Here is a 22,691-nt window from a genome sequence, read left to right on the forward strand (position 1 = left end):
TGTCCGTCCGTCTGTCTATGTATTTTTGTAAACAAAGTACGGATGAAATTTTGCACAAATCAGTTGTTTGGCCCAAGGACGAACCCTATTGAAATTGGAGATAATCGGTCAAAATTTAGATATAGCTCCCATATATATCTTCGTCTGATTTGCTTTTTATTGTGTACCAAATGTGTAATATCAGTCCGAATAGTATGGAATTTTGGACGTACGATCAGATTGGACCTGAAAATAAGTATGCCAAATTTGATCGAAATCGGTTCAGATAAAGCTATAGCTCCCATATATATTGTTCATCCGATTTGTTATTTTTGTCCTCCGCAGCCGTAATATGCAATCTGTAACAACAATATTTGGGGAAATATATCAAATACAGCTCAGAAATACATTTGCTAAATTTTATCGAAATCGGTTCATATTTGGATATAGCTCCCATATATAACTTCGTCCGATTTATCTTTGATTGTGCACCAAACGTCTAATATTTGTCCAAATGTGATGAAATTTGGCACTTGCGACCGAATTGAGTTTAACAGCTAGTATGTCAAATTTGGTGAAATCGGTTCAGATATAGCTTTAGCTCCCATATATACTGTTCATCCGATTTGTTATATTTGTTACCCACAGCCGTAATATGCACTCCGTAACAACGATATTCAGGGAAATATATCAAATACAGATCAGAAATATCTTTGCCAAATTTTATCGAGATCGGTTCCTATTTGGATATAGCTCCCACATATATTTTTATCCGATTTCAAATTAATTGTGCACCAAATGGGCAATACAAGTCCGAATTTAAAAGATACAAATGCTTCGGCATATTTAGTCCTTTGAACTTTAAATTATAATTATAATCATAGCGTGTATGAATTCTCCCATAAAAACTTTTAATTGTTACGCGGAGCACTACTAAATTAGCAAAGTGGTGTAGGGTATCATAAATTCGGCCCCGCCCGACTTTTATTTCCCATAGCTTCTATACGCGGGAAAGAAAATATTTGGATCTTTGATAGAAAATCTGGAGATTTTCCCAAAGAAGATCTGCCGATCTTCTATGAGATCTACAGATCTTCTATGAGAAGATCTGGAGATCTTCTATTAGAAGATCTAGAGATCTTATATTAGAAGATGTAAAGATATTCTTTGAGAAGATCTAAAGATATTCTTTGAGAAGATCGACAGGTCATCTATGAAAAGATCTACTGGTCTTCTATGAGAAGATCTGCAGATGTTCTATTAGAAGATCTAAAGATCTTCTTTTAAAATATGTAGTGATATTCTATTGGGAGATCTAGAGATCTTTTATTAGAATATTTAGATATCTTCTTTGGGAAGATCAACAGGTCATCTACAAGTCTTCTATGAGAAGATCTTCTATTGGGAGATCTAAAGATCATCTATGAGAAGATCTATAGATCTTCTATGAGAAGATCTACAAACTTTCAATGGGAAGATATACGGATCTTCAGTGAGAAAATCTAGATATCTTCTATAAGAAGATCTAGAGAGAAGATCTAAAGATCCTCTATGAGAAGATATACAGATCATCTATGAGAAGATTACAGATATTCTATGAGAAGATTACAGATATTCTATGAGAAGATCTACAGATCTTTTATGAAAAGATCCACAGCTCTTCTATGAAAATATCTACAGATCTTCTATGAAAAGATTTACAGATCTTCCATGAAAAGATCTACAGATCTTCTATGAAAAAATCTACGGATCTTCTATGAGAAGATCTACAGATCTTTTATGAAAAGATCTACAGATCTTTTATGAAAAGATCTACAGTTTTTTATGAGAAGATCTACAGATCAACTATGAAAATATCTACAGATCTTCTACGAAAGACCGACAGATCTTCTATGTGAGAAAATAAACAGATCTTCTGAGAGAAAATTTACACATTTTCGGGGAGAAGATATGGATAATGATCATACATAAGAAGATCAATAGATCTTCTATAAAACCGCACACAGAAAATGTTCTATGAGAAGATGTGCCGATCTTCTATGAGAAGATTTACCGATTTTCTATGAGAAGATCTACAGGTCTTCTTAGAAAGATCATAGATTTATGGACGATAAAAAGAGTTCATAGGAGATCTATAGACCTCGACTTAAGAATTTATGTATACCTTCCTATAGAAACCCATCGCCTATTGTATTTGTTTCTCAAAATAACTTGATCTTCCTACTTAATCGAAATGTTGATGCACAAAGAATTTCATAATTATAGACGGGCTGTACAAATATTTTAATTGCCACATACCAACACATCGGATAAATCTTAATCCTTTATTCCATAGTTTATGATGAACAACAAAAGATGCTTCCAAAAAGTCATCAATAAAAATTCTCCAGCCACGAAATCATCAAGGCTATGTAATGCCATAAAAATGGGCTGGCATTTTGTTGCCATCCGGTCATCATGCAGCAGCATAAATGCGTAGGTCTTGAAGAAAAGAACAACTAAATATTGTAAATCTTCATTAACTTAAAAATAAAATAAAATGAAAAAGAAGAATGAAAATAAAGGGCAATCATCAAGAGACAATGCCACGAATGGAACTCGCTTGTATAAAATTGCTGGGCAGTAGAGGCTGGATATCAAATCATTGTAATTAAGGTGTTAAAAACTTCTGCACCAAATTCATCATCATCTCCATGGCTAGCAGCACCATCGGATATTTGGTTGGGTAAAATTTTGTCATTAATGCAAGTCAAGGTGTAGAGAAACATAACCTGTGATCTCTAACCGGCTACTGCTTGAGTAATGGAAAAGAAAAATGTTGAAAGTAATAAAAAATGACTGTTAAATAAATCTATGGCCTTGATTCGATTTTAGGATTCTGATGCTGAAAAAAAACTTGGCCTGTGACTCCTTTATTGGCATTCCTTCGATCTGTGATTAAGTTAAGTTGTTTTCTTCGTCGTCGTCTTCTCAAGACTATTTCATTTATTTAACTTGACACGATTTTGTATTCATGTAATCCTATTTCACTGATGATGATTTTTAACACTTGCCGGAGCAGGCAGTAGCTCCGCAAACAGATGTAGCCATTGTAGCCGGTACTCATCAGCGTTCTCGATGTTCTGTTGCCTTAGCTTTAACAACCAATAAATCAATGTAAAACATTGGTGTTTATGAATGCTTCATGAGGTATTGTATTTTATTTTATGCGAATGCGAAATAAGTTTTGGGGTTGGGGCAAAAAACATTTGTGTTTACGACGACGCTGCTGCTGTTGTTGCTGCTGATGATGATCGAATCTGGAGTGTTATAAATCTTAAATGGATTTCTGTTTTATTTTGTTGTTATTTTTATATTGGAATTGGATTTTATATTCTGTTGTTCCTGGGAAAAAAACTCTAAGCCATCTCATAAATAATGGATTAAAATGTTATTCCTGACAACTGAATGTATTGTTGGGGCATTTTTGTTATTGAGGTGTTATTTAGAAGTTGTGAATTGCAAGTTATTTAGGCGATAATGAACATAGCGGACGGGGCTAATATATAAAGCAAGAAAAAAATATAAATATATAAGAAGAAATATATACAGATCTTCTGAGAGATCTTCTATAAGACCGCCCACAGATCCTCCATAAAATGAGAAGATGTATCGATCATCTATGAGAAGATGTACCGATCTTCTATGAGAAGATCTACCGATCTTCTATGAGAAGATCTACCGATTGTTCTTTTTTTAATTTTATTATTTAAACATACTCTCTATTATATATCGTCGCACAGAAGATCCGTAAATTGAATGTTAGTTTATTTTCGTACAAAATAACTATCGACCTCCCTGTAGACGATCTATGGATGCCCTTATCTCAGGTTTCTGGCAGAGAGAAATATTTTGATATAGTATGTTGTAAAGAATCGTTGAAAATTGAGACCCTTTGTGGGTGAGGTACCACAAGTGGTTCGCAGATATATATCATCTTCACAACAGATCTTGTGTTAACAAAAATGTGTGTATGTGTGAAATTTGAAGAGAATTGGATGCTTGTTTCACTTTCTTTGATCGTCTTGTGTTAGTAGAAATAATTAGATTTTATTATCGTTTTGGTTATTCAAATCTTTGACCCTTTGTGGGGGAGGTACCAAAAGTAATGGTCCAATCTCTTCTATCTTTATTACAAATTTTATGAAGATAATCGTACTCGTACATCACATTTCATATGAGTTATAATTATTCAAAATTTTGACCCTTTGTGGGGTCATGTGGACCGATATTGTCGATTTTCGCACCTGACTTAGCACCGATACAAGTATTAGGATTTCTCTTCGTGTGCAGGAAAATATTTTCTTTGAAAAGTTTGATTTTTTGTGGGGGAGGTACCAGAGGGAGTGGACAGATTTTGTCCATCTCCGAACTCGATCTAAGTTTGATAGTAATATTATGATGTACCAAATTTGGACCAAATTTGGATACTTCATTCGAGAGTTATCGAGTGCACCAGCCAGGCAGATAGACGGACGGACGGATCGACTCCAAATGTTCTGAAACGGATTTAGTCCAAAGAGACCTGGGGTTAAAATTGTTATTTCGATGAATTACGTTTTGGGCGTATGAAATTATATATACCTTCCCTAGCCATATGTCTGAGGGTATAAATAGTGTTAAGATCTCTGTTAGTGTGTAGTGTTGAGATTTGTAGGTAATTTTGGAAATACCCAATACTTAGTATTTGGGGAAGGGTACTTAATGTAGTATTTGGGTAAGGGATCACCGGTTTGTTGATAAATGCCGGGCCTTTGGAAATATGTACTAAAGGTTACGAAAGTACTAAATATTATTAACTACGGTATTTGGGGAAGGAACGGACCTTTAAATCTGAAATTTGGGGTGAGAGTTTTGATGTTGTGTAGGATAGATAAACTAAAGAGTTTTTTGAAATTCTAATATACAGGGTATTTTGGTTCATTCCCGGCGAAGCAATTGCTTGAGGTGATCGACATTTTGGCATTTTTTAGTGCCAACCCTGCTTTCCAAAATACTCCAGACACAATAGTCCCACGGATTGGTATCGGGAGATCTTGGGTGGCGCGTGCTGAGTGCAATGGTGCTGAGTCCTGTTGGAATGTCCAAGGTCTGCGGCCAAAATGTTTGCGTGCCCTCCAGAATATTTACGCGATAATACTCGACATTTATTCCGATGCCACGGTCGATTAATACGAGCGGAGAGACCATGGCCGGCGCTTGAGTTCTGGTGGCCAACCGAAAATGCACATTTTCAGCTGACCTCTTTGGCTAATAAACACTATCATTTTGTTTGTTTACAAACTGCTGGACATCGAATGTTTTCTCATCGGAGAAACCCAAATTCGGTAATTAACCATTTTCGCTCTAGCGAAGCAACTCTTTAGCTCTTTTGTGTATATTTCCTTTCCGTTGCGATGTAAGTTCTTCCACTTTTTGAAATTTCAATGGCTTTACACCGAGCACATTTTTCAATATTTCCCGAATGGAATATTGCCATATGTTCAGCTCACGAGCCATTTTTCGGCCACTGCGAAGCGGGCTTCGATCAGGTCGTTTCTTTACTCTTCGAACCATTTCTTCTGATGTTGCTGTTTTCTTTCGTCCACTTCCTTGACCTCGGGCTACGCTACCAGTATAACGGTAACGATCAATGGTACGAGATTCAAGAGATTTATTCGCATTTAATTTTAAAGCCAAATATAAAGAAAACACGCTTGAATTCCATCTCGAATAACTTCGCATTTAATTTTAAAGCCAAATATAAAGAAAACACGCTTGAATTCCATCTCGAATAACTTTTTTCTGGAAAATTCTCACCAAAATCCTGTTGTACGCTTGTAAACAATATAATGAGCTGTCACTGGAAACATTTTAACAGCTGTCTGACGAGTGCCTTGGAAATGATAGCAGTCTGAAATTGGTTGCAGTTTTTTCATTTCACCCTGTCCAAACAGCTTAAGCTTTTATAGCCAAACCTTGCCCATTTAAATAACAAGCCTGGACCTTTAAGTTTGAAAGTCTTAATTGTTTCGATGGGACAAATTTTGTCCATAAGACTGAGTATGTAATCAGAGTCTTAATTTGAATTTTATTAGGTTTGAATATTAGAGGCTTTAAATTTCATAAGGTTGTTAGGTATATACGACGCCATATTCGACATTTTAAGAAAATGCGATAACATCTTCAGATGTTTGCGGGGAAAGAAAGAATTTATCGATATTACCCATTGCCTGGATTCGAGCTAAACTTGTTAGTTAAAGCTTGGAACGAATCGGATACTTCCTGCTAGCGAATCGAAGGACTGGTAAACAAACGAAAATATCTAGATTTACTCCAAATGTCCTGAAACGGATTTCGACCAAAAATACTTCAAATCCTTTTTAAGTAGTACCCATTTTGAGCCATAAAGATGAGGGTATAATTACATTAAACCGTTTATAAAGCTTAATTACTGGATTGTTTTCGCAATGAAATGTTTACATTCACAGTAGCTCAAAATTTAGAAAACTGTTAATTAACGTTTTTATAAAGGATAATTAATTTTTTGACACAAGTTGTTCATTATTTAGCGTTAAATTAGACTATTATTTAAAAAATAAATATTTGTGACGAAATCAGGTCTTTATCTTACATCGTATCGTATTTTTCAATGATATACCAAACAAAATTAAAAAAAAAACTTTAATCCTATAATTCCCAATTTAATTCCCCCAGGCGGGAATATTTTAATTTCCAAAAATTACTTTTTCAGACGGGAAATACATGGTTAATGTGATACATTTGATTGCTGCTAAATTTCACACAAACTCTTCATTCACTCATTTGCCATCATTTCTCTTTATTCTCACCACAATCAAAATCCACTTCGGTTTTTACAACTTCTTCCTCAATCAACATTTAGATATTCAAACACATAAAAATTGCCCTTTACGAAAAGAAGAATTCAAATGTTCTGGCTTCTTTGCGAACAAAATTGGTTGGCTTACAAACGAATTTCTGAAATTAATTTAAATGTCTGATTCTCACGCAACTGTGTTCTACTCTTATTGTTTTTTGCTGTTTTAATGGAACTGACATTTGTTTAAAGTTCATAACTTTAAGTCTACAAATCCACATTACCATTAACATCGTCAGACAGACAGACAGAAAGTCAGCCAGTCAGCAGCAGCATCAAAATCAAGTACTACGAGTACCTTAGGAGACAACGGCCACAGCGACGATGACGACTTTACCTTAAGCACCCTTAATGAATTGTAATGTGAGTCATCATTTTTATATCCGCTTGCCTAATCGTCTTTTTCACTGATCTTCCTTTCTTTGTTGGTTTTATTTTGTTTTGTTTCTGCTTCTTGTGGCATTATAAATTTAAGTTCCCCTGTGTGTGAGGTGCGGTGTGGTCGGTGACTTGCTGGCTTTTGTTGTGGCTGTGTTGGTGGTGGCTACGGCTATGTAATCAAATATTTGCCTGGTAATAAAGTTAATTTGAAACTTTGAAATCTCTTTTAACTTAATTTTCTCAAAGCACGCTATTATTGCCAACTTCCTTGCAGGAGAGTATGAGGTTTTTTCTTTTTTGGTGTGTGTATGGGATTACAGAATGTTAGTGTGGATTAAATTGAGTTTGTGTCTTAAGTCTTTTGTATGAATGAGTTCTAAAGTTTGTGTCTTAAGTCTTTTGCAGGGCAACTTGAGTAAAAGTGATTTTGTTACACATATAAAGACACACACACACATACAACTCTCCATACATAATGTAACATGTTACCATAATATTGGCCTGAGGCCATTTTTTCCTTTCCCTGATAGCTTCACACAAAACGTCAAAATTACTTTGCCACTGCCAAGTGCCTTCCACATAGTCGTCGTTGCCATCATCATCAGCACCAGCAACCGACCACAGCGCGGCCATGTTTTGGCACTATCTATGGCACCATCTTCATTTCTTCCATTTTCAGCTTTTATTACACTTTTCCTTAGACCATTTGGCAGTCGTACGTTTCCATACACCGGAGAATCTGCTGCTACGATTAGACTTTCATTAATATCATAAATTCAAGTTCAAATTTTGCTGCCAATGTAGGAGAATTTCCGAGGCTTGTTACATCTATGGTTTATGTAATTTTCCCTTTAAGCATTGAACGTGTTCCACACACAAGGAGAAGTGTTCCAGAGACCCAGGTGAATTAGATTTTTCCTTCTCAGCAGCATGCTCATATGTGAAGCCACTGCTGCTGATGATGACGTGTATCCGTATTACGTGGTAATCTCTTTTGGGGCTAAAATCCATTATAGATGTTCAAAGTAATTTGATGTAGTTTATGTAACATAGTAATTTTTGTTAGTAAATATTTCGGCTTATGGTACAAGAAAAATAAAAAGAAAATCATGATAACACGTTGGCGGCCAGCAACGTTGTTTCTTTTTCTAAATTCGCCAACAATGTATTTAATGATATGTCCAGATGACGGACAAGGAATTTCTAAGCAAATACGAAAACGTTGAGAAATGTGCAGAGATAGATGGTGCTCATTTTATGTATATCGCCCCTCGAGGAGACTTTACCAGCCAATGGAATACTGTTGGTGTTATTAGATTGATGAGGTACAATGGTGTTTTATATACCATAAGAATCAATTAGATTTCATCGAATAAGCCTTGAAGTTATATACTTATTTTGTAATTTGTATGTTTTGAACAGAAATGAACTGTTGTTTTGTGGAAATGATGGTTTGCGGTGATTTTATGAAGCCATTTCAAAATGTGATGCTGAGAACTTAAGTAGATAAAAATGTCGTCATTACATTTAACGTTGGAAATTTTAGTAAAACAAACTCTGCTATGAAGTACTGTTAACTTAACTTTCACAAAAAACAACTGTTATCAATGATATTCAAAATTATTTTTTCATTGAAGACCAAAAGGACTTCTCATAGACTATCAAAAGGTCTTCTAATAGAAGACCAAAAGTCTTCTCAAAGAAAACCAAAAGTCTTCCCCTAGAAGAACACAAGGAATTCTCATAGAAGACCAAAAGATCTTGTCGGAAGAGAAGACCAGAAAGTTTTCTGACAGGAGACCAGAACGTCTTCTCATAGAAAGCCAAAATATCCTCTCACAGAAGACCAAAATGTCCTCTCACAGAAGACCAGAAGGTCTCATAAAAGACCACAAGGTCTTATAAAAGACCACAAGGACTTCTCATAGAACACCAGAAGGACTTCGCATAGAAGATTAAAATGACTCCTCTTAAAACACCAGAAGGAGATCTTCTCACAGAGGACCAAAAAAGGACTTCTCACAGAATACACACTTCGCAAAGATGATTAAAATTGCTCCCCTTTAAGGACCAGTAGGATTTATCACAGAAGACCAGAAGGGTTTTTCATAGTAGAGAAGATCAGAAAGCCTTCTCATAGAAGAGAAAACCAGAAGGTATTCTCAAAGAAAGGAAGATTAGAAGGTTTTCTCATAGAAGATTTGTCTTTTCATAGAAGAAAAGGCCAGATAGTCTTCTCAAAGAAGAGAAGGCAAGGCCAGATGGCCATCTCAGAGAAGAGAAGACGAGAAGGTCTTCTCATAGAAGAGAAGACGAGAAGGTCTTCTCATAGAAGAGAATGCCAGATGGTCTTGTCATAGAAGAGAAGGCTGGACGGTCTAGTAGAACAGAAGGTCTTCTAGTAGGAAGGAAGACCAGAATACTTTTCTATTTTTTTGTCAGAACTCACATACAGGGTGGGATGAAAAAAATGCAACCATCTTCAGACTGCTGTTATTTCTAAGCCACTCGTCGGACAGCTGTTAAAATTGTTACAGTGGCAGCTCATTATATTGTTTACAAGCGTACAAAAGCATTTTGGTGAGAATATTCCAGGAAAAAAATTATTCGTGATAGAATTCAAGCGTGGAAGTGTGATTTCTTTACATTTGGCTGGAAAACCACCAGTGACTATCGTTAGAGCACCCCAGCATATAAATGTGAATAAATCTAGTGTGTCTCGTACCATCGCTCGTTACCGCGAAAACAGCAACATCAGCAGAAATGGTTCGTAAAGTAAAGAAGCGAAAAATGGCTCGTGAGCTGAACACGTCGCAATATCCCATTCGGCAAATATTGAAAAATGAACTCGGGATAAAGCCATTGAAATTCCAAAAAGTGCAAGTGCCGAAAGTGTTGAACCGCCGAATTTGGTTTTCTCCGTTGAGAAAACATTCGTTGTCCCGTAATTTGTAAACAAACAAAATGGTTGTGTTCATTAGCCAAAGAGGCCAGCTGAAAATGTGCACCTTCGGTTGGCCACCAGAACTCAAGCACCGGTCATGGTGATGGTGTGGGCCGCCATAAAAGCCGATAGTCGCTCTCCTCTCGTATTAAAGACCGTGGCATCAGAACAAATGCCGAATTTTATCGTGGAAATATTCTGGAGGGTTTATTAAAGCCATGGGCATGCAAAGATTTTGGCCTTTAGACCTTGAAATGGTTACAAAATGAGGTTTCTCACTTCATTTCCAGCGCACAATGGCCACCAAAATCTCCGGATACCAATTCGTTGAACTAGTATTTTGGAAAGCAAGGTTGGCTTTGCTTGGTTCGAAGGTCATTATTCGTGCCAAAGGTGACCAATTCGAACAAATCTAAGCTTACTCTAAAATTTGATGCTATTTCCGACATTTTTAGCTTTCATTCAATAAAATTAAAAAAAAAACCTAAGAATTATGGGTTTGACTTTGTTGTAGTTTTCATACCCTCCAGCATAGTATGGAGGGTATTTTAAGTTTGTCATTCCGTTTGTAACACCTCGAAATATAAAGTTTAGACCCCTCAATGTATATATATTCTTGATCGGCATAAAATTCTATGTCGATTTAGCATTGTCCGTCCGTCTATCCGTCTGTGCAAATCACTCTAGCTGCCGAACGAAATAAAGTAAGTTAATAAAATTTTACTCAAATGTGTATTATGTCTGCAGGACTTTTGATATTGAAAATGGGCCATGTTGCTCCACGTCTTCGTATAGCCCCCATATAACGGTTCCTACCGATATGCGGTATTTTGATGATTTTAGCGACTTTGTTTCAAAATTGGTATTTAAAGTTCGTAATAGATACTACATCCTAAGACAGAAAATGAGCCATGCAGGTCCACGTCTTCGTATAGCCTCCATACAACGGTTCCTCCCGATATGCGGTATTTTGATGATTTTAGCGACATTATTCACCGGAATTGTTTCAAAATTGATATTTAAAGTTCTTAATGGATGCTACATCCTAAGACAGAAAATGAGCTATGCAGGTCCCCGTCTTCGTATAGCACCCATATAACGGTACCCCCCGATATTCCGTAGCGACATTATTTACCGGAATTTGTTTTAAATTTGGTATTTAAAGTTCGTAATAGATATTAGGGCTTAAGACAGAAAATGGGCCATGTCTTCGTATATCCCCCATATAACGGTACCACCCGATATTCGATATTTTGATGATTTTACTGACATTATTTACCGCAACTATTTCATGAATACTACAGCCTATGATATATGGAATAGCCCCCATATAATGGTACCCCCTTGATATTCGGTATTTTGATGATTTTAGCTACATTATAAACAGATTTTTTCAAGTTTCGCATTTGAATATTGTAATAGCTTGTGACAAAGGTTGCCTATGCAGGTTCACGTCATCGTATAGACCTAATATACGGCTACATTCTGTGTTTTTAAGATTTTAACAGAATTTTTAACGGATTTTATTTTTTTTGAAAATTGTCGACTTTGTACCAAATGTTGGAGGGCAGTCAAAATTTGGCCGAACTTACAGCTTTTTTCCTTTTTTTATCTCACCCTGTATATTGGCATTACCCACAACTATTATAAAAAGCACCTCTTTATGCTACGCAAAAGTTCTATGACCGCTACAATGGCCATCTACCATGTGCCATGTTGTCTTCTTTAATTAAAATTTATAGTAAAACCATAATTCTTTTTCAATCAAATATAACATCTGGAGATGGTACGAAAAACTTTACAGATAAAAATGCTCTGTATTTTATGCACTGCAACAAATTAAGGAACACCCACTTATAATGAATGCCTCTGACCAGGCCCAATGAGAGCCAACCTCCCTCCTATCGCTGCGAATAGAACACATACAATTTTTCTTCTTCATCGTCATCATCACCATCACCATCGAGAGCTCCCTGGGTAGATAGTTGTTTTCTTGTTTTAGCCATTCATTCGATTCAGTTTACCTTTGTTTTATTCACTTTGATCTGCCATATTTGCAGAGTCACAGTGTGCTGTTGCTGTGGCAAAAGCCTGCCTATGAAAGTTGTACGATGAGCTGTTTCATTAATCATAGATTGAAATCTAGCAAATAAATGGAAATGAAAACAAAAACAGCAAGAGCTTAGAAATGAGAAATGGAGAATGGAAATAGATATATACGCAGAAAACCAAAAATTATTTTTTTTTTCAAGTCCATGAAAATTTGGTTATTTAATTTGTAAGACAATTATCTTGGAAAATATTCAAACGAAAAGCCTTTGGTATTTTTTTAACAATGCAGCACAATTGCATATTCTTTCTATATTACTATCATTCAACCTTAATATCCATTATTAGAGCTCTCCTATTGCCTTCATGATAAACATACTTTAAACGCTTCTAGTTAACCCCTCTTAGCATCAGCTAATCTTTGCACACACACATACACACCAGAAAAATGTCGCTCAAAGGGTGGGCCAACCCAAATTGCTTCAAAATAATAGCAAATAGGTGGGTAGTTATTGAACCGTGATAAAATGAAGCAGATTAAGTCACCTCTGCAATGAGAATCATTGCAAAGCGTTTTCGGTCTCGTGTTTGTGTCTTAAGTCTTTTGTGGGCCAGCACTTTAATATATCTAGCATCTTCCTCTTTATGTAATACCCGGCTATCAAAAGCAACCAGCCACAACTCGTAGGTAGCATGGCCCTCTTCTAAGACGCGTTCGTTCTCCTGTCGGCCTAATGTGATAAAAAGGTATTGGCTATAAGAAGCAGAAAACGTGACGCCATTTATAAAGAGAATCATAGAAAACTAAGAATAAAAATTCTCGTCGAACTAAAAAATGGTGATGCAGATGCTATTACGCTTGCGCGCCGGTTGTGGCTGATGATGATGGCGATGACGATGAGGACAACTTTGATACACGCTTGTTGTCCTTACTAAATACTTGCTTGGCTCCTTGCCAACCTATGCTGGGTATCATCATCTCCAAAGAAGATGAAGAAAAATTACCTTCTGAAAATGAAATAGGGAAAATGGGCGATGCATGCGTTAGCCAGCTATGCATGTCGTAAAAGCAAAACCTATTATTACCGCACTTACTGCTAACTTTTCATTTCGAAATAATCAACTACAGCGTGGACGTGTGTGCAACTTGGTGGCGTTGCAAGAACTTACACATGTCTTCTTACATACACACACACACAGGATTCACAATTAAGTGCAAACTGTTGTGAGTATTTTTGTTTGCTGTTTTCTGTGTACATAAATTATAGCCCAAATAATTCAAGTCGAAGTCATTGTTTTATTTTTCTGCAAGCTGTCTTTGTTTCTTGCTAAATACTTAATTGGTATGTATGTACATGGAATCCCTGTGGCTTTTTTGTCCTTAAGAGAGAAAAGTTCTATGGACACGAAGGACCAAATAGTTGGAAAACACATAGAGCATTGAATTCCTATTCTAATTGAAAATAAATTGATGGGCTGATATTTAAGAAGCATTCTTTCCACAACCCAAATTAAATATGAAAAATTGAGAATCATTATTTTGGCATTTTTCAAAAAAAAAAAAAAAAAAAAAAAAAAACTTAAATAAATAAACTTTTAATCTATGTTTTGTTTATCGCCAAAACCAATCTAAAAAAAATATTCGATTTCTAATCGGTATTTAATATTAAAAATAAATATTAAATATCAATTTAATATTTAAAATAAGATAAGCCAAAACATAGGTCGAAAACTGTGTTAGGACATTTCAACATCAGTCTATGCGAACATAAGCCTGCCTAACTCTCGAAGGTATTATCAGAATTGCACTAAAATTAAGCTATTTAATGATCTGAAATTTGCAGTGAAAAGGAAAGCCAGGTAGACACACACTCACCATTATACGACGCGTTTCGCCGTTGGTTAAGCGGCTCATCGGGCATATTTGGTGTGAATGATGGCTTACAAGGGCCGTTCTCTGGAAAGAAGTATTTATTTCGAACTTATTGCGATTAAGCATATGCGAATTAGACACCAGAAACCCTCCAAATTAGACTCAAGTTCTATTAGAAAATCTTTTTCACAGCATATATTCGGTATGCCCACTCACTCTAGAACACTAGTTATAAAAATTATTTAAAACAATTTACTTTTTATACCCTCCACCATTTGGAAGAAACTTGAAAAATTAAAAAAATCGGTCGAAAAATACCACTCAAAAGGAAAACCGTTATACGAAGAAGTGGTCCTTCATAAGTAATTTGTGTCGTAGACTATAGTAACAGTTCCAAACATTATATACGAAGTTTGAAACAATTCAGCTGAATAATGTCGCAAAAATCATGAAAGTATGGGTTAAAAAGTGGACTTATTTAGACAATTCTCACCTAAGGGATAAAGTACTCACAAGGAAGTCCTTTTGTGGATTTTCAGACAATTCCGTTGAAAAATATGGCTAAGATCATCAAAATACCGAATATTGGGGGTACCGTTATATGGGGGCTATACGATATCGTGGATCTATATAAACAATTCTCCTCCAGGAGATAAAGTACTCCTTATGTGCATTTTCAGACAATTATGTTGAAAAATGTGGATAAAATCATCAAAATGCAGAATTAAGGGGGGGGGGGGTGTGGTTACCTTAAATGGGGCTATACGATACCATGGACCTATATAGATAATTCGTGGGCCTACATTGACAATTTTCTTTCAGGGGTTAAGTACTCCTTTTACTCTTAGTGTTGAATTTCAGGCAATTCCATTGAAAAATGTGGCTAAAATCATCAAAATACCGAATATAGGGGGGTACCATTATATGGGACTATACGATATCGTGACGGCTATATCGGTCATCTCCGAACTTGACCTGACTGCAGACAAAAGACAGATCTGTGCATAATGTTAGCTTCATATCTTAATTCGTTTTGACTGTAGCGTGATTACAACAGACGGGCGGATGAACAAGGCTAAATCGTCTAAGCTGATCAAGAATATATATATATACTTTGTTGGGTATAAAATTATTATTTCGATGAGTTATAAACGCAATGACGTAATTAATATACTCTCCATACTATATACATATGGTTGGAGGGTATAAAAAAAACTATTCAGAGCTCAGATTTTGCCCGAGCGCGAGAAATTAAAAAGTAGGAGTTTTATACGACGTGTGCTCTCCACTTTTTTTGTTTTATGTGGGGACGCTCGCGATTTACCTGCCTTTTGCAAATAATATACTCGAAATTGAGTAAAAGATGACACTAAGAGCAAAATAGAATGACAATAATAGATCGTATGCGGAAATTGTGTACGTGTTTGGTAGCAAACAGCGGAAGCAAGCAACAATGTTATGACAAAAACTAAAAGTGTACTCGCACAAGAGTTGGAGTTGCTTAACTTAATTTCCACATGCTCTTATTTGACTGGCGTGGCAAAATAAAGTATGCGCGCTTTCTTTATTTTCACCCGCAGCGAGAATAGAGTGAAATTCGCTCTACCTATAATACAAATGTGTCAAATATCAGTGTGATATTAATTACGTCTAGTTACAGTCTTTCCTGTTCTCTTCTTCTATAGAAGGCCATTTGAAATGTCTGTCTTCTTTCCATAGAATATTTATTGAAAGTTTTAACCAAATAAAAACTTTTCCTGATAGTTATTCTATCTATAGATTACCATTTGAAAGTAATTCCCTTGTGAAAAATCATTCCTCTATGAAGGGCTTTTGTAAGACTTTCCCACTGTAGAAAAGCTCCCAAAAGGCTTTCCATTTATAGCATATCTTTTGTAGGTAATTCACTCCATAGAAGACCTTTTGAAATGTCTTGTCTATATTGTACACATTTTAACATATTTTCAAAAAAGACGTTTTGAATGTCTTCTTCATTTTGTAAAGTATATAGAAGATGTTTTTACACCTTACAACACTGTGTGTTGGGGGTATTATAAGTTTCATTGGGCCAAAAGTTATGTAATACCTCTAAATCTTGGTTTCCCATTAAGGAAAGTATGTATGAATCTTGCTATCTTGCCGAGCTGAGTCGATCTAGCTATGTATGTCCATCCGTTCGTCTGTCTATGTTAATGGAAGTGAAAATTGAAAATGGAAGTGAATGAAAGAATAGAAGCCTATTGATTTTGGAGATGATCGCATAGAATTTATGGGTTGAAATGTACCAAAAATTGAAAAATGTCCTGATTTTGCAGTTGCTCTACAGGTCGCAATTATAGACCAATCAAAGCGGAAGTTAGCATGGCGTTAGTGCTTAAGACTGGTCAGAAGTCTTCTAATTTTAATGATAACCGGGAAATGTTTAGTGGGTGAAATAGACCATAACATTTATGTTAAAGAAAAGTCAAATTTTCCATTAAAACGCGAATATTTTTAATCCCGCCGAAATCACAAGTAGACGAAAAGGTCAATTCTGACCGTTACGTAGACAACGATAGTAAATATACCGGATATATATAGCCAAATATATACAATGTGTATATACAAAGTAAGGAAATGTTAGCTAGAATGCTTATATCTTGGCGTAAAAGAATAAAATCTAAAAAGTCGCATAAAAAGATGCCAATAATGATGTCAATATAGGTTTTGTAATATTTTTTTTTATTTTTTCAGATTTTTTTTATCGCAAGCGATTTTTTTAATTTGACTTATATTATTGAAGTGTACACATTGAAATATTCTTCACCATACAATACAGGTTGGGGTTATTATATACAGATTGTAATTATCGTCCGATCCTCACAATATAGGTAGGATTAGGCTCAGAAGTGATAGGCCTATTGTTTTCAAAGATGTCCGCATTATATTTAGGGTTTAGGTTTAGGGTTGAAATGTACCAACAACTAAAAATGTTCCTGATTTTGCAGCCAAATAGAAACCCAATGACAAAATAGAGGGTGAATGGACAACTACTTTTGTGTGAAAAAAACCAACATTTCCATTCTACCGGAACGCTGAAACTAACCTGAAATACAGAAAAGGCTTTTTGATGCTGATTTCGTTGACGAATATAGCCAAATATCGTAGACAGGCAAATCATATAGTTAGTCTAAATTTGGAGATACGGAGGGGCCTTTTGCATTCGGAGATGATCGCAAAATATTTAGGTGTTCAAATGAACCAAAAACAAACAAAAAATCCTGATCATACAATTGAAAGCAATCGACACGGAATTTTGCATGAGAAGAGAGATAAGGACAGGGAAGAAATCTAGTATTTTCGATGGCCATTGGATTATATTTAGCTGTAAAATAGACGATAACAACTAACAGCACGACGAAGTGCATAAATATTGGGCAAATATCCCTTGTCAGAATTCTGAGGGTAATATCTGGACAGTGCTCTATGACATAATTTTAAAAGGGAAATCTTCCAAAATAAAGAGGTCTTCTAACATATTGCATGGTCGGCTCCGCACAACTACAGCCTTTGTTTACTTGTTTAATTTTACCATGTATGCAATTCTGATATAGAAGTGTTTCATATGCAGATATACATATTCAATACAATAATAATATTTATTTTCTATCTACTTACAGTCTCCCCTGCTTTCTTCAATATCCAATATGATATTCGTTTGCCCCGTTTCCACTTCACACATCTGTGATTTGCCCAAAATGCCAGCGACTTTGTGACATTTTAGCAGCAATAGAAATGTTAAATATAACGAAGTTAAGTATGTAAATCGGTGGATTGATATGTGGGTACGTGTGTGGCTATTTGTAGACATATTGACTAAAAAGAAGAGAGAGAAAAAATATTGGTCAAATTGATTAAAAATTAATACACAATTATTACTAATTAAAAAAGAATTTCTAATTTAAACATTAATAATTAAAGCAATTGTGAAAAATATATGAACAATTTCTATTTATTTTTTTGACAATAAGAAAGTGTATCTATTTAAAATCCATAAAAATGAGTATGAAAAATATGTTGCATGTATCTTATTTTTAGGTTTTCACTTCAGCGATTTTAAACCATTTTCCCCTCTCAGCCAAATTCCCAAATCTTACACATGTCTGTATTTTAGAAAATCCATTTGTTTTTATTTGCATAACCATTTACTTTAAACAATTCATTGCCAAATTGTCGTAGCTGTTATTTTGGTTAGCCACTTTTTTCAGCTAAGCAATTGTATTTTCCTTTGCATTTTCCCATTTGTGCTATAGTTTTCACCTTATATGGTTATATTATCAAGCGATGGCTTTGGTCGGTTAGAATGGCATACAGACGTTTGACTCCAGTGTTTCAATGCCAAAAACTTGCACAAAAACAAAACGAGTCAATGTCTATGGCAACACGCCTGTTTTATATCTGCAAACAATGGCAAAATGCCATTGTGCCGTTTTTGTGGTCTTACGGCTTTGAATCCCGAATATAACTGTAACTCCGCATCGCTTTGTTGTTTTGGCATTTTGCATTGGCATTGAAGTGTTGTCATATATGGCAATATGCAATTTTCATAAATGTGATAATAATATGGGCATATTTTACAACAATTTTAGTAAAACAAAATGCAAAAAGAAAACATCATCACAAAATTTTATTAAAATTTTCTGTACTGAAAAAGAAGAAAAAAAAAACATAAAACCGACAAAACAATTTTCTAATTTTGAAGATTCTGTTATATTTGGTGTGCAAGAATTTCTAAAGTGGCCATTAAGTGTAATACCCTGGCTTTTTTCATGGGTAATTTTTATGTTTTCTTTTGGGGAGATTTGTGGAAAGCATTTTACTTTTACTTTCCTTTACAAGTTTTGCCAGTTAAGCCTTTTGTTTTGGGTAATGGGATTTAAAGTAATTTCAAGATAATATGGCAACAAAATGGCCAGGAGGCACATTTTTGGAATGTTTGAAAATATGTTTTTTTTAGAGAGAGAGAGAGAGAGAGAGAGAGAGAGAGAGAGAGATTTAAACGATTAAAAAATAATGTGGGGAAACATCTGTACTTCAATGAAGAACTTTTTGAAAGTCTTACATCTCTGGAAGAAATTCGAAAGAAAACCTATTCACGATTGAATTAAAGATTTTCTGAAGTGAAATCTGTCAGTAAAATACATATTAAAAAGGTCCGCTACTATTTATAGGAAGCCAGTTAAAAGATCTTCTTTCTAAATGAGACCATTTAAATGAACTTATATTTATAAGAGATCTAAGAACCTCCTATATACAGAAAACCTTTTGAAAAGTATATAAGAGAAAAGTTTAAAGATTCTCTGTGTATAGTATTCCTATGGAAGGTAGTTTCTTAAATGAATTCTTCACTATAGTGCAATCGTGTACATGAGAAATCACTTAAGAGAAAATGTATAATTTTGTTTTTCTTTATATTTAACGATTCACTTCAATTGTTTTGAATATAAATGTTGTCTAGAATATTTACAAAGCGAGTTGATACAAAGAACTAAGAGAAATTAGACTAGTGGGAGAGCTGCTGTTGGAAATTTAAAAAGTCTTGTGTCTGGAAGGTCGTTTTTATGAAAAGGCAATTTATAATAGGGTGAGATGAAATAACTGCAACCAAATTCAGACTGCTGTCATTTCTAAGCCACTCGTCCGTTTTCCAGTGACAGCTTATTATATTGTGTACAAGTGTACAAAAACATTTTGGTGAGAATTTTCCAGAAAAAAGTTATTCGTGATGGAATTCAAGCGTGACAGCGTGATTTTTTATATTTGGCTGGAACACAACAAGTGCCTATACGATACAAAAACACTGTGACCCAAAAATGGCTCGTGAGCTGAACATATCGCAATATTGCATTCGTCAAATATTGAAAAATGAGCTCCATTGCAATTCTAAAAAGTGCAAGAACTTACACCGCAACCGAAAGAAAATAGACTCAAAGAACGTAAGAGTTGCTTCGCTTGGCCGAAAGTGGTGAACTGCAGGATTTAGTTTTTTTCCGAGGAGAAAACCTTCGTTGTTCAGCAGTTTGTAAACAAACAAAATTATCGCGTTTTCGGTTGACCAGCAGAAATCAAGCGACGGGTATGGTGATGGCGTGGGCCGCCATAATAGCCGATGTCGCTTCCCGCTCGTATTTATCGACCGTAGCATCAGGATAAATACCGAATATTATCGCGAAAATATCCTAGAGGGTATATTAAAGCCTTGGACAAACAAGCACTTTGGCCGTAGACATTGGACATTCCAACAGGACTCAGCACCATCGCACTCAGCACGCACCACACAAGAATGGTTACAAAATGAGGTTCCTCGCTTAATTTTTAGAGTACAATGGCCACCAAAATATCCGGATACCAATCCTTTGGACTATTGTGTATGGAGTATTTTAGAGGGCAAGTTTGGCACTAAAAAATACCAAAGTGTCGATCCTCTCAAGCAAGCGCTTCGCCGAGAATGGGCCAAAATACCGCAGAGCAAATGTGCGCAGCGTGTGACGGTTTCATTGGCCATTTGAAGGCCATGATTCGTGCCAAAGGTGGTAAAAATTATGGTGTTTTTCTTTGTTGCAGTTTTTATACCCCACACCACAAGGTGGTCAGGTTATTATGTCTTTCTGCATTTGTTTGTAACAGGCAAAAGGAAACGAAATAGACCCATAGTTTCTTTTGATGATCTGCATAGAATCACATTCTGAGTCGATTTATGCATGTCCGTCCGCCCGTCTGTCCATATATTTTTGTAAAGTACAGTTCGCATTTATTGCCCTATACAGATAAAAATTTGCACCTATTGAAATTGAAGATAGTCGGTAAAAATTTAGACATAGCTCCCATATATCTTCGTCCGATTTGCCTTTTATTGTGCACCAAACGTGTAATATCAGTCCGAATAGTATGGAATTTTGCATGTACGATCAGGTTGGACCTGAAAATAAGCATGTCAAGTTTGATCGAAATCGGTTCAGACATAGCTATATCTTCCATATATATTGTTCATCCGATTTGTTATTTTTGTCCTCCGCAGCCGTAATATGTACTCCAAATTGGGGAAATTTGGATATAGCTCCCATATATAACTTCGTCCGATTTACTTTGTTTGTGCACCAAACGTCTAATATTTGCCCAAATGGAATTAAATTTGGCACTTACGACCGAATTGAGTCTAGAAGCTAGTATGTCAAATTTGATGAAGATCGGTTCAGATATAGCTATAGCTCCCATATATACTATTCATCCGATTTGTTTTATTTGTTACCCACAGTCGTAATATACACTCCGTAACAACGATATTTAGGGATGTATATCAAATACAGCCCAGAAATATATTTGCCAAATTTTATCGAGATCGGTTCCGATTTGGATATAGCTCCCATATATATTTTTATCCGAATTGAAATTAGTTGTGCTCCAAATGGGCAATACAAGTCCGAATGTAAAAGATACAAATGCTTCGGCATATTTAGTCCTTTGAACATTAAATTCTAATTGTAATCATAGCGTGTATGATATAATTCTCCCATAAAAACTTTTAATTGTTATGCGGAGCTCTACTAAATTAGCAAAGTGGTGTAGGGTATCATAAAGTCGGCCACGCTCGACTTTAAGACCTGCTTTACTGGTTTCTATCTCACCCTGTATACGTAGAAGATTTTTGAGGAGGCTTTTCTCTCTATATAGGGTCTCTTAATATTTCAAAAGACTTCTATATCAGGAAGACCCCATTATGGATCTGCTATCTAAAGAAGCATCGTGGAATAGTTTTCTATTAATGAAATACCATAAAAGTGGTTCCTAATTATGAAGACGTTTAATTCAAGATTTTGGTTTATTGGAGACTTCGTGAGAGGTATTTTTCCCTCTCACGTCTGTCTTTGACAGAATTTCCTACATACAAATGAACTTTTGTATATTTAAAACCACTTTAAGAGTTTTTTTCCATTGAAGGGCTTATGGAGTCATTTTTAAATAGACAACCTTCGAAGTGACTTTTCTATAGAACTCTTGAAGCATCTTCTTCTTATAAAAGTCACCAAAAGAAGAATTTCGACATAGAAGTCACATTGAAGCAACTTTAATTTATAGAAGGTTTTTGTAAAGATATTTTATCCATACAAAATCGGCGGAATTAGCCCTAGAAGAGATCCTACAAAGGAGTCTTCAATATAGAAAAGTGCCCCTCAAGCAACTTCTACAATGAAGACTTTTCTCAAGCGTCTACAGTTTGTGGAAAATCTCCCGAAGTACCTTTTGTTTATAGGGAGCCATTCAAGGATCTTTTTCCAATTGAAGACTTTAAGGATATTACCCTTTTCGAAGGGTCAGTTATCTATACAAGCCGTTTGAAATGATTTCTACCTTAGAAGATCTATTAGACACTATTAGATTTCTTGACATGTGTATAACCTAAAAATAACTTTCGAGGGATCTTGTTGAAGGGATACGGTTTCTGTAATCGGGACACTTGTTTGTGGCCTCCTGTCTATAGAAATGTTTTGTGAAGGACTTCTGTCTGTAGA

General features: G+C 35.5%; 1 protein-coding gene across 1 annotated transcript in view; it reads right to left on the reverse strand.

Moving 5' to 3' along the window:
• The window catches only part of LOC101899769 (cadherin-99C), a 325,203-nt gene that overhangs the window by 126,398 nt on the left and 176,114 nt on the right, over positions 1–22,691 (reverse strand). Inside the window, exon 4 of the mRNA XM_005190920.4 lies at positions 17,800–17,997. Coding sequence (XP_005190977.1) covers positions 17,800–17,992 — 193 coding nt within the window. The 5' untranslated portion in view covers positions 17,993–17,997. The remainder of the gene's footprint in view (positions 1–17,799; positions 17,998–22,691) is intronic.

This window comes from Musca domestica, unplaced genomic scaffold (genome assembly GCF_030504385.1).
Source record: "Musca domestica strain aabys unplaced genomic scaffold, Musca_domestica.polishedcontigs.V.1.1 1, whole genome shotgun sequence".
Lineage (NCBI taxonomy): Eukaryota > Metazoa > Arthropoda > Insecta > Diptera > Muscidae > Musca > Musca domestica.